Raw genomic sequence first — 13,576 nt, forward strand, 5'->3', positions numbered from 1 at the left:
CAATAAATATAGCCTAAATATTCAAAATATTACATTAAAAGCTGACATAATGCACAGAGCTCAAATACATCTAATTTTTGAGGATTGCTTGACACAACTTAGTACACTAATGTCTCAAAGCTTATATATATGTATATATATATATATATATATATTTAAGGTAAATCCTGCAATTTTAAGGAGTTTAAAAAATTTTTTTCATACATTTCTATATGACTAAATACTACTTCCCACTGATAGCCATTTAATAGTTAAATGGGGTAATATGTTCTGTGATAAAAAGCTGTAGCATTCCTTCATCCCCACATTCCTACATGTAGAAAATAATACTTCCTAAAATTGTCTTTTGTTGCAGTTCTATTTTATAACTAAAACATTAAACCAAAGAACATAGCTTTTTTGTTTTTGTTGTGTTTATTTTCAGAAAGTCCAATAAATGACACCTTGGCTTTAGTGGGTTAGATATACCTAGAAACTGGGACTTAAAAATCAAATGAGGGAACTTCTGTAAAACAGTATGTACAATTAAGTAATAAGAGTTCCTACTTTAATTCTTAAATAAGTTATCTTCATTATGACTGCCATTGGTGGTTTACCTGTAGACTTATGAAATTGATAAAAAGTAAAATTCTCTTTGCCACCAAAACTACAAATGTAAAAAAGTTCAAAGATGCACATTGAAGCTGCAGTGAAATTCTAAATTTCTATTTTTGCATGCCATGATCCAGACTGTACCTAACAAAACACAGTACATTTTTGTTGGAAAGTGGGGTCCCATTTATTTGTAAGAAAAAGCTGAATCTCAGCATACGCCAGAGCAAAATTCAATAGCAACCTGCACACAGGCCTCAATTTCACTTCTTGCCAAAACCAAAATAGTTTACATAAAAATAGATATAACCCAGGTTACCATATACATTGGTATATGACCAGTGCTATTTACATTAAAAACATTGCATTGCATAATTCAAGAAATAAAATATCATCATGCATTTTAAGGTGAAAAATGCAGTTATAGAATTAAGCTTGTATACCATGATTGTCCCAATATTTACTAAAGGAATAATATCCGAAGGTTTCTCGTCTGTATCTCCCCTTCCACACCCAGACATTAACTTTAAGTATCAGATAAAGTGTACCACTTTAGCAACAAGAAACTTTTGAATATATTCTACTGGCATATTAAACTAAAGATACAGACACATAAACACATTGAAAGGTTTGATGAAAATGTATGAAATAATCCCATCAATTATAGTTTTTCAAATGTAAAAAACTATTTGGATCATCTTTAAAGAGCACTAAAGTCCTTTCAACATTTAATGTCACTCTTCAGACAAGTACAGATAGAACACACTTCTAGAAAGGAACATTCTTTATCATTCTGCACAAACTAAAATACAGTGCAATAAAAAAACATTATATAATTGTCACATTAGATGAAGTTTTTGCCATTTCTTCAGGAGAATGACTCTTTATTACTTCTTTGATGAACTGTTCAAGGCTAGTGAAGTAACCCTGGCATTGCCATGTGTCATTATGAGTTCCATCAGGAAAAATGGCTAATCTCTTAGTCCGAGATGGGGAGAGTTCATAAAGCTGCTTCATCATTACTGGTGGAATTAATTGGTCAGAGAGTCCAGAGATGAAAAGAGAAGGCATTCTGCACTGAGAAATTTTTCTGTAGGACAAAAATTTATTTTTGTAGCACCATAAAGGAAGGTAACGCATTGGAAAGAATGAAAATAAAGTCCTGGCCATATGTGGTATGCTTAAAAATGTGTTCTCCACCATAATGGCTGAAATCCTATGTGAATTTTCAGAAGCCAAATGAATAGCCACTGCTCCTCCCAAGGAACGACCAAAAAGAAAAATTTTTGTTTTGTCAAGGTCAGGTCTAGTCATCACATAGTCTAGCACAGCTTCAGAATCTAAGTAGAGTCCTTCTTCACTTGCTTCTCCATCACTTTTTCCATATCCTCGATAATCAACAAGCAAAAGATTAACTTTGAGGTTAACCAACATAAGCAATGCATTTGGTAACCTGTGACCTATGTTGCCTGCATTCCCATGAAAATAAATTATGGTTGGAGAATAGGGTGAATTGTCTCCAGTATATCTTACCAAAATAAGATTCAGACGCACTCCATCTTTGGTTCTGATAAAAATGTTTTCATGTGGAATACCAGTGGGCATGGGAACATAAAGGCGTGAGGAAGATGGCTGTTCTGGAAAATAGAGCAATACATCCTGGAATTTATATAGAATACCTGCTATTGATATGAATATTAACAAAAGTAAGATAATGCCTCCATACAGATGAAAAGTCACTATTAAAGGTAAGAGAGAAATACGGCAGAGCGCCCAAGACCAGGAGGCCAAGGTTATTAGCCATCTTTCAACAAAGTTCCACAGCATCCAGGACTTTTCCATTGTAGCTCTCTGCAAGTGTCCTAAAGAGAAAAACAGAGAGACATTATCAGTAATCCAACACATCTTTTATTTTAAAGTTAGATCCATGATACATATAAATCTTGATACTAGATGAATCCTTGGAAGCCTCCATCAGTTCATCCACAAAAATGGTTGCTCTAATTTCCCCTGTCCCTTCTGTTAACAGTCTCCTTTCTCCCTCCAGTGCTATCACAGTCATCAAACTATATTCATTTTGTGAAATGTGCTTACTAGTATTTACTGGCAGGTACTTTCACTCATGTATTCTCCTTGATTTGATAGAAAATAAGTTGATGCCATGTTCCCAATTTTTTATATGAAGGAACAGGGAGGCACAGGAATAAGTATATGTGGATTGGCTGTATTTTCGTTTTTTTCCCAGATAAACAGCCAGAAGTGGAATTGCTGGATCGTATTATCTTTTTATTTTTAATTTTCTGAGGAACCTCCATACTGTTTTCATGGTGGCTGTACCAATTTACATCCCACCAACAGTGAACAATGGTTGCCTTTCTCCACATCCTTACTAATATTTGTTATTTCTTGTCTTTCTTATACTAGCATTTTAACAGGTATGAGGTGATACCTCACTGTTTTGATTTTCATTTTCCTGATGAGTAATGTTTTCATGTACCTATTGGCCATCTGTATATCTTCTTTGGAAAAATGTTTATTCAGACATTCTGCCCTTTTATTTTTTAGCTACTGATTTATATGAGTTCTTTATATATTTTGGATTTTAAACCCTTATCAGATATATGATTTGCAAATATTCTCTCCCCTTCAAAGGTTGTCTTTTCATTTTGTTAATGGTTTCCTTTGTTGTTCAGAAGCTTTTAAATTTGATATAGTCCCATTTGTTTATTTTTGCTTTTGTTGCCTTTGCTTTTAGTGTCAGAGCCAAAAAATCATTACCAAAACTTATATTAAGGAGCTTACCAGTTTTCTTTTAGGAGTTTGGTAATTTCAGGTCTTACATTGAAGTCTTTACTCCAATTTGAGTTAATTTTTGTGCATGGTAAGATAGTGATCCAGTTTTCCCAGCACCATTTATTGATATTATCCTTTCCCATTATATCCCTGGATTCTTTGTTGTAAATTAATTGACCATATATGTGTGGGTTTATTTCTGGGCTCTATTCTGCTCCACTGATTTATGTGCCAATGCAATACTGTTTTGATTACTACAGTTTTGTAATACAGTTTGAAATCAGGGAGAGTGATGCCTCCCACTTCGTTTTCCTTTCTAAAGATTGCTTTGGCTACTTGGGGTCTTTTGTGGTTCCATAGAAACTTTAGGATATTTTATTCTATTTCTGTGAAAAATGCCATTGGAATTTTGATACAGATTGTATTAAATCTGTAGTTTGCTTTGGGTAGTATAAACATGTTAAGAATATTAATTCTTCCAATCTATGAGCATGGAATAGCTTTTCACTTAATTGTATCTTCTTCAATTTCTTTCATTAATGTCTTACAGTTTTCAGTGTACTAGTATTTCACCTCCTTGGTTAAACTGATTCCTAGATATCTTACTCTTTTTGATGGAATTAAAAATAGGATTGTTTTCTTTATTTCTTTATTTCTCTTTCTGATAGTTTATTTAGTGCATAGAAACAGAACAGATTTTAGAATTCTACAGCATTACTGAGATAGTTAGAGGGCAAACCTGATTAAAGAGGTAGTTAACAGACTCTAACCTATCAAGACCAATCTGACATAATATTGTCAATATTCTTTTTACATTGTAGGAAAAAATATAATTAAACAAATCAGAACAAGAAAAATAAAATATTTTCCTCTCTACCTGGAGGTTTTCACAGCTAAACTTAAAAATAATTTATTTAAATTAACCATTAGTTTCTAATATTGTATTTTCAGGAAAAATGAGTAATACTTTGTCTTTCCCATATGATTAAAAAGAAATTTCAGATTACTAATATAACAAAATATGTAAAATCTTTTATATAGTTCTTATTGCAATTTCATACCAGTGAGTCAATACCGATTGCTATTCTGTATTGATAAAGCCATAAATACTAGGGGGATAAGTTAAAAGAAACAGAAATTCTCTTTGTGAGCCAGAGAAAAATTTAAAAATGACTTATTAGAGACAAATTTTTTAAAAATATTGCTGAAAAATACAACTGATAAAAGTACAGAAAAAAGCTATCAAAAGTCAACTTTTTAATCAAATAAAAAATGTATGCATGCTGTCTTAAAATGGCAAGAGGTAAGACACATTACACTTTTTCTTATATATTTACCAAGTTTTAAAAGACATTAAATTCTTTACTACAAAACTATCAGAAAGAAGCCACTCTTACATTTGATACATAATTGTTAAAGACTAATTTTTAAAACTATACTGTAGCCATAAGCTAATAAATGTGGCATTTTAATTCATCATGTTAGGTTTAAACACTACAGAAATATAAAATAAAGTTAGAATGGCTATAAAGATGAGTTAGATGATTTAATAGATTCAATTTTTCACTATTATTTCACCATATTTACTATTTTGTTAAACAGATTTTAAATTTGAATTCTTGTTCAAATGACTGCACATAAACCCACAGTATTTTTCTGAAGTTTCTCTGAAATCAATACTGCCACCCAGTTGCAGAAAGTTTTATTACAATGAGCACTATACTAGAGAAAAGCAGGTATGTCAGGTAAACAAAAACCCAAACCTAAAAACTATAGAAGCAATACCTGAACACTAGGTGTCAGAACTAGTTAAAAATCAGACTGAAAGAGTAAGCCAATTACAGTAAATACTAAAATCATTGTTCCTGGTCAACAAAAAAAGGCCTTTCACAATCTATGACTGTTATTTTACCAATAGCTTAAAGTAGACAGGGCTACTCTCTATACCCATTCGTTGTTGTGGATAATTCTCAGTAACATATCTAGTCACTTAACATTTAATCTAATGTTTACTTAGTTTAATTTTACTTTTTTAATTATAAGCAATATCTGAGTGATTTTTCATATGTACACAGAAGTTGTATTGGGCAAGTATGAAAACACACTGGCATTAACTGTATACATCAAAATAAAACAATTTTATGTAATAATTAGGATTAACAAGGTTTGGGATATAAAATATAAATATACTAGAGCACTGTAATATTTCAAAAATAAATTATTTAATATATTTCTTTAGTGAAAAATTTTACTTTTTTTTCATAATCAGGCCAATCATTTGTGAGAAGTATCAGAAAGATGGTTAACTCAAACATAGTAGGGGAAAAAGGCACAAAAATTCCATCAGTCTTAAAGGCTATGCCAGGGGTGGGCAACCTTTTTGTGAATGCATGCCAAAACCAGCAAAATCTCTTACTCAAAAATTCTTCTGCGTGCCAACGCTAATTTTTTGAGAACATGTTATGCCTACTTGATATCTCTTAAGGTGTATGTATGTATGTGAAGAACCTTGAAGAAATAAAATTCATTCGAGCAACAAAAACACAGTATATGATGATGAAAAATACATTTATTTTTTAATGTATGCATGTACACTGATAGTCCAAATGAAAACTTTATGACTCCGTTTGATATTATCAGTGGGACTTTTGCTGCTGACCTTCAGAGATATGCACGAGCCACTACTTTCATCCGTTAGGCTACTATTATGAGACTTAACAAAATTCATCACTGAGAACAAAGATTCACAAGCGTATGTGGATGAAAACATGGAGAGTAATGCTGTTGCAAAGGTTTTTAAACAGAAAAAATTTTCTGGAATGGCATTCCAAGTCCTCAATAGTTCGTTTTCGACACTTCTCTCCGGTACTCCTGTCTCTAATCGCTTTTTTTCAATGTTTTCCAAGTCAACTCTAAGGTCAATAAATTTCTGCTTCCAAATTGAGCTACTCTGAAATTCAATCAACTGCATTTCAATGTCAGCCATGTCTATCCATGAAAACATTTGTAAGTTTAGTTCCTCCAGTTTCATGCTGTCTGGAAACCTCATGAATTTTGCTGTCTCTTCCAGTTCTCTGAATTTCGCAAATCTTGAGAAGAACTGCTCAATAGTTGACTCGATGATGTTTAAAAACAGCTTTTGAAGGCTTTGACAGTCTGTTCTGTCATCTTTTGGGAGGTCTTTGATGTGCCTCTTGAGGTTTGGGAAATATCTAAATCTCTCACCATCCACATCGCTCTTAAAGACTTAAAGCTTTTCAAAAGCCTTTATGTAACCAAACATAACATCAAGTGTCTTGCCAGTTCCTTGTAATTTAACATTTAAGTCATTCAAATGTTCACAAAAATTGTAAATGGAAGATTATAAGAGAGGGTTTTGTGTGCCAGCAGAAGTCACTGGCGTGCCATGTTTGGCACGCGTGCCAGGGGTTGCCCACCCCTGGTCTATGCTATCATATACCTATCTGCAGAATAATCTTGGGTTTATCACTTATTTCCAGTCTGAATTCTTTTTTCAATAGAATGAGAACTTAAAAATGCCTACATTATTAAATGAAATTTTAAAAAGCATTTATAAATGCTATAGATCTATTAACTTTATTTGCTTTTATGACCTAGTATTTCTGGCATTCTTAACTGTGTTCTGCTCAAGTTAACATAAAATCAGAATTTACCACACAACTATAAGAAAAAAAAATCAGAAAATTTGAAAAGGACATGATAAAGCATTTCTATAACCCAGATAATCCCAGGAGTGAATTGACTCAATTTTCAAATCAAACAAAGTGTATAGCATGACTTAAAAAACTTATTGCAACACCAGATAAAATACAAAACTTCTAATATCTAGACAAGGCATATTTTTAAATTCAAACCACACACACACACACACACACACAATCTATATAGTTAAAATTTTCAATTATTCAAACTGAAAAATAATTTGTTTTAAGTAGCTTCTTTAGTTTCTAATTTCAACATACAATATTGAATTTAAATAGACCAGGAACTATGTTTCTCTTTTTCACTACTGTATTCCCTACTAGGTTGTATAACACTTTACATATACTCAAGAGTAAAAATTTTTAAAAAAACAACCCAGTAATATATCTGAATTATTAAACTTCTGCTCAATCCAGATTTCTTTCCACTTCTAAGAAAGCATAACTGTATTCTGAGCACCGGGCACATGGTTAAGAGTGGATATCAGAAAAACTGAATATTTGAGTCCATTATTGGTTAGGGAAAATATTCAACTTGCAGTTTTCCACAAAGCATTCCTGAAACATCACTTTAACTAAATGACTTTGTGATAAACAAACATAATCTTACAATGGATTGTTAAACGGTGAGAGTCAGAATAAAAGCCAATTCATTTTGAGGAACATCTAGTGGAAGTCAATTTTAAGGGCAGGTTAGTAAAAACTGCTCTGGATTGTCTACTTGTCTTTTCTAATATGTTTATGGCATACTAATGGTGTAGAAAGAGACCTCCACTCACTGCCTTATTTTTACATAATCCAATTGCCAATAATTTCTGCTCCCTGGTCTTTATCATAAGGGAACTAGAACAAGCAAACTTAATACAGGAAGATTTTTTTATTTACTAAATTTGCTGAAACTATCCCAGATGTTATGATAGTTGATGTAAATGAATAGTGTCTCTGATACAGTCCACTGTAGGTTCTACAGCAAGCTTTATGCAAGTTTTCCATTTATTTTGCTAATAAATTGAGTAAAGGGTTAACAAAAACCTTTTCTCTCCATAAAAGAAATTACCTCTGGCTAACCTTCTAGCATGGTTTCCCTGGAAACCTCATAAAGGCAGGATATCAGTTATGTTTCTAAGCAACGTTTTATGTGCTAAACTTGACCACTATTGGTGAGCTAAATCTGGATTGAGGAGACAGGGAGCAGGGCTACACATGCCAAGTGAGAAGTAAAAAGAGTGGGCTTTTCTGAATGGTACATAATCTGCAACTGGCCTGTCCCTCGGCTGAATCCTGGACACTATGCCCATGTGCTGTTACAAAAGATATTGTATTGTGGAGCACAAAACAAGTCAGGAGGCACCCACCCACGTGTCATCTTTCCACTAGCCTATACTGTCACTCAGGAACAATATACCTGATGCTGATTTCCTGGGTTTTCTATCTCATTTCTTTCAACAAAGCAGAGAGGCTTGTGCCAGGGATGGTCCATTGGGTTTTGTGAGTGTGAATGCCCAGCTGAACACAAGACCACTGCTGCTGGTCAAGAAGAAAACGCAAGGTGATTAGTTACCCTCTAAAGCAGTGGTTCTCAACCTTCCTAATGCCGCGACCCTTCAATACAGTTCCTCATGTTGTGGTGACCCCCAACCATAAAATTATTTTCGTTGCTACTTCATAACTGTAATTTTGCTATTGTTATGAATCGTAATGTAAATATCTGATATGCAGGATGTATTTTCTTACAAATTGAACATAATTAAAGCATAGTGATTAATCACAAAAACAATATGTAATTATATGTGTTTTCCAATGGTCTTAGGTGAGCCCTGTGAAAGGGTCGTTCCACCCCCAAAGGGGTCGCGACCCACAGGTTGAGAACCGCTGCTCTAAAGTATGTCCTTTGGGGCAAAATATTTGTAATATGTGTTGCCAGGAGAGATGGATTATTTGCCAGGTTCTTTTCCATGCTGAAATGCATTTGCTGATATCATCTTAGCATCATAAACAATCAAGAGGAATGTTGAGTTTCATATATTCAAAGTTCAATCAAGCTTAATACTACTAAGAAGGGTACCTTACGGGGGAAAAAGGATTAGATCTGTGGAGAAGAGAATCTTAGTCAACCAATAAACTCTCATCTCTCATGCTTCAACATTACTAGAAGCCTGGTGGGGTCTGGCCACCAACCCTGATCGGGGGCAGGCCAGCCAGGGGGAGGGGGAAGGGTCGGTGGGCTGGCCCTGGCCCCTGATTGAACTCCCGGTTGAACTCCTGGTCAAGGGGACAATTTGCATATTAGCCTTTTATTATATAGGATTAGAGGCCCAGTGCATGAAATTCCTGCACTCGTGGCGGGGGGTGGGGGGGGAGGTCCCTCAGCCCAGACTGTACCCTCTTACAATCTGGGAGCTATTAGTCGGACATCCTTAGCGCTGCCGTGGAGGCGGGAGAGGCTCCCACCACCGCTGCTGCGCTAGCCAGCCATGAGCACGGCTTCAGGCTGAGTGGTGCTCCCCCTGTGAAAGCACACTGACCACCAGGGGACAGCTCCTGCATTCAGTATCTGCCCCCTAGTGGTCAGTGCATGTCATAGCAACCGGTCGTTCTTCTGTTTGGTTGATTTGCATATTAGCCTTTTATTATATAGACTAGAGGCCCGGTGCACAAAAATTTGTGCACTCGGGGGGGAGGGGGGGTCCCTCAGCTCGGCCTGTGCCCTCTTGCAGTCTGGGACCCCTCGGGAGATAACGACCTGCTGGCTTAGGCCTGCTCCCGGGTGGCAGAGGGCAGGCCCAATCCCTAGGTGCAGCCCCTGGTCGGGCTCAGAGCAGGGCCGATTGGGGAGTTGGGGCGCCGCCCCGTCATGCACAGAGCAGGGCAGATTGGGAGGCTGTGATGCCACCCTCAGTCACGCTCAGGGTAGGGCCAATTGGGGGGTTGGGGCACCGTCCCGTCACACTCAAGGCAGGGTCGATGGGGAGGTTGCGGCGCCACCCCGTCACGCACAGAGCAGGGCCAATCAGGGGGTTGGGGCACCGCCCTCTATCACCACAGAGCAGGGCCGATCAGGGGATTGGGGCGCCGCCACTCTCTCACTCAGTGCAGGGCCAATGGGGAGGTTATGGCTCTACCCCATCAACACAGAGCAGGGCTCATGGGGGCGGGGGGAGAGCTTCCCCCCTATCAGGCACAGAGCAGAGCTGCTCAGGGGGTTGGGGCCCCGCCCCCTGTCACACACAGAGCCGCAGGGCGATCAGGGGGTTTGGTCGCTGCCCCCTGTCACGCTGATCCCAGTGCCGGGAGGCATATTACCCTTTTACTATATAGGGTAGAGGCCTGGTGCATGGGTGGGGCCAGCTGGTTTGCCCTGAAGGGTGTCCTGGATCAGGGTGGGGGTCCCCACTGGGGTCCTGGCCAGTCTGGGTGAGGGGCTGAGGGCTGTTTTCAGGCTTGGAGTGACTGAAGTTCCCAAATGCTCCTTTTTTTCTTTTTTCTTTTTTATTCTGGGCCAGCTTTACCTTGAGGCTTGGCTCCAGCTCTTAGGCCTCCGAGGCTGAAAGTAGGTTTCTGGCCTTTGCTTACACTGTTGCGAATCTGCTGGCTGAAGTCCGGCGGTATTTGTTACAATGTTTCTTAAACTGCAGGCTCAGAGGCCTGCAGCCGCAGGCGGGGAACGTTGGTTTCCTCCGTCACTGAGGCAAGCAAGCCTCATGTTATTTTCAAGCTGCCTGGCTGCCGGCCGCCATCTTGGCTGACAGTTAATTTGCATATCTCGCTGATTAGCCAATGAAAAGGGTAGCAGTCGTACGCCAATTACCATGTTTCTCTTTTATTAGTGTAGATTATGTGTTTAACCTTATGTCAACATCTCAAATAAATGCCTTATTACCATTTCTCACTTCTGCCTTTTGCCATGTTACCACACCAGCTGTCACATGTCAAATGTCTCTAATACCTATCTGTAACTTTAACCATCCCTGGTAACTCAACTACTTATTATCATGAGAATCTTATGTAGTATCTCTTACAATGATCCTATATAATAAAGAGGTAATATGCAAATTGGCTGTCACGCCTTCACAAGATGGCTGCCTATGACCAGGCCGGCAGGGGGGTTAATGAGGGACGACCAAACGACTAAACAGCAGGTTGAGTGGGGCAACCAGGCCAGCAGGGGGCCTGTGAGGGGCAACCAGGCCGGCAGAGGGCAGTTGGGGGCAACCAGGCCAGCAGGGGGGGGCTGTTAGGGGTGACCAGGCTGGCGGGGGGGCGGGGGGGGCAGTTAGGGGCGACCAGGCCAGTGGGGGGGGGGTGCAGTTGGGAGTGATCAGACCGTCAAGGTGGGCAGTTGGGGGCGATTAGGCTGGTGGGCGGGGGGTGGGGGGGAGTGAGGGGTGACTAGGCCAGCGGAGGAGGGCAGTTGGGGGCAACCAGGCTGGCAGAGGGGGGTGGGCAGTTAGGGGCGACCAGACAGGCAGGCAGGTGAGCAATTAGGAGCCAGCAGTCCAGGATTTTGAGAGGGACGTCCAACTGCCAGTTTAGGCCCGATCCTGGCACGAATTTCGTGCACCGGGCCTCTAGTCACTCATAAAAAGCAAACCTCACTTGCTAATAATTCTAATGTATTTTTCTCAATTCACACTGCAACACCATACCCCTAAGTGGCACCAAACATTAATTCTTTCTCAGCTTCCAGTATATTCAAATTCCTGTGTTTTCCCCTCTGACCTACTCCAATTTAAGCATTTTCCAAGGTCCTATCTACTTACCTTCTTTCTCCTCAGTGATTTCATTCTTTATCATGGCTCCAACTATCATACTTGTGTATGAAGTATTTCCATTGTCTATGTCTACTCCATCTACATCAATTTATCTGTTCCTTAAGTACCTGATGCTTCATCAACATCTCAAAATCATCCAAAACTACACACTTCTTCCTCACCTAACATTTTGCATGCTATATGTTTTTTAGAAAAAAAGCATGTGTAAACAAATACATATATTTTTTGAAGATTTATTGTAATTTATTGAGAGCCTCTCTCCACCCTGGCAGTCACTTTATCCACTTATAGATATTGTGTACTAGCCTCAGAAAGATAGCTGGGGGTAGAGGCAAAGAGTACTGCTTGATGAGACCCAGAAGGTGGCTGCAATTGTCTTCCTCATACTACATGAACACAGCCTATAGATTCAGCTCCTCACAGAGTACCTTTACTTGGGCCACCTTCTCAGCCTTTCTACCCATAATTATCCTGCAGGAGCTGGCACTGTTCCAGAGAGGCCCATTGCAGACACTGAACCACCAGCCAGCTGCATTTGTTGTCCTGGGTGTCAGTGCCAATCTTGCCCATCACACTGGAGTCCCCAAAGAAGTCAAAGTAATCATCCTAAATCTCAGAGTTCTCCTATCTCCAGCAGGATCTTCCTGGCATTGGCGTGTTCCTTCTTCCCATCAATGCCCGCCATACACCTGGCAGCAGCTACAGGAAGAGAGAAGTACAAAGCTATCTTATACTTGACAATAGATTTGTACCTCTTTCCAGTGAATCTGCCAAGATCCATGCTGCCCTGGGAGGCTATGATGAGGTCCAGGGTCTGTTCAACCTCAGTCTGATAGGAACTCTGCAGGAAGAGTTCCATCAGGTTCAGGTAATAGGGATGCTCCCAACAATAGAGCTTCAGCAGTCAGGAGATAAATGCTTCCAGAAGTATAGCATCATTGATGGCATCCAAACCTACACCTGGCTTCTGATACCAGCAGATCTGCCCCCATCAGGTGAGGGATGAATCCATGTCATCTGACACCAGGAAGAAAGCTTAGAGCAGTTCCACACACCGGCCCACAGTCATGGCCAGTTGGAGACTATCAGCATCCTGCTTTGTTAGTTCCACCAGGTCCTGAAATGTTATCAGCACCGTCATTCCCTGTTAGTACTTCCCTCCAATGACATTGTACTCCAGGACCTCCTTGAGCAGGGCAATAGCATCTTCTGTATCTGGATGCCCCATGTCATCCTCAGTCAGTACCTTGACAATCTGGGAGAAGTGCTCGATGAAATTCTGCTTTTTTTGGACATACACATCCAACTTTTGGTCTCTATTCATTCTGAGGGAGGAGTAAAATACTGAATTTTACTCCTGAATGCCAGTTTTTCAACGAATATATTTTTTAAAAACATATGTTTGATTCTGAGTGTCAATATATATGATAATCTAAAATTATGTTACAGTATCAAAAATAGGCATATTATTTAACATGCACAGACCTTATATTTGAAGTTTTAAAAGTCAACCTTAAAAATGATGCTGGTGCTTTTTATTTAGATGAAGTAGTTAGACATGTCATATTGATATTAGTAAATAATTCTCAAGAAATAATCTATTAAAAGCATGATTAATTTTTATAATATATAGACAAGTAGATATATTTCCTTTTAAAACAATGGTTTTAAAGTATAAGCGACATATTGATGTATTAT

The 13,576-nt window shown here is 38.7% G+C and overlaps 1 protein-coding gene and 1 pseudogene across 2 annotated transcripts; both read right to left on the reverse strand.

Annotated features, from left to right (window-relative positions):
* Positions 1-205: 205 nt before the first annotated feature.
* ABHD13 (abhydrolase domain containing 13) lies at positions 206-2,436 on the reverse strand. The gene has a single exon (XM_081083256.1). It carries the CDS (start codon positions 2,431-2,433, stop codon positions 1,420-1,422), a length of 1,014 nt encoding a protein of 337 aa, XP_080939382.1. The 5' UTR covers positions 2,434-2,436; the 3' UTR covers positions 206-1,419.
* A 9,714-nt stretch (positions 2,437-12,150) lies between these two features.
* LOC308513321 (farnesyl pyrophosphate synthase-like) lies at positions 12,151-13,202 on the reverse strand (annotated as a pseudogene). Its single transcript has one exon. The product of its transcript is annotated as a farnesyl pyrophosphate synthase-like (transcript).
* Positions 13,203-13,576: the final 374 nt, after the last annotated feature.

This window comes from Myotis nattereri (assembly GCF_964212035.1).
Source record: "Myotis nattereri genome assembly, chromosome: 2".
Taxonomy (NCBI): Eukaryota; Metazoa; Chordata; class Mammalia; order Chiroptera; family Vespertilionidae; genus Myotis; species Myotis nattereri.

Excerpts from the sequence above, each read along its gene's own strand:
- ABHD13 (XM_081083256.1), bottom strand. The coding sequence starts at position 2,433 with ATGGAAAAGTCCTGGATGCTGTGGAACTTTGTTGAAAGATGGCTAATA.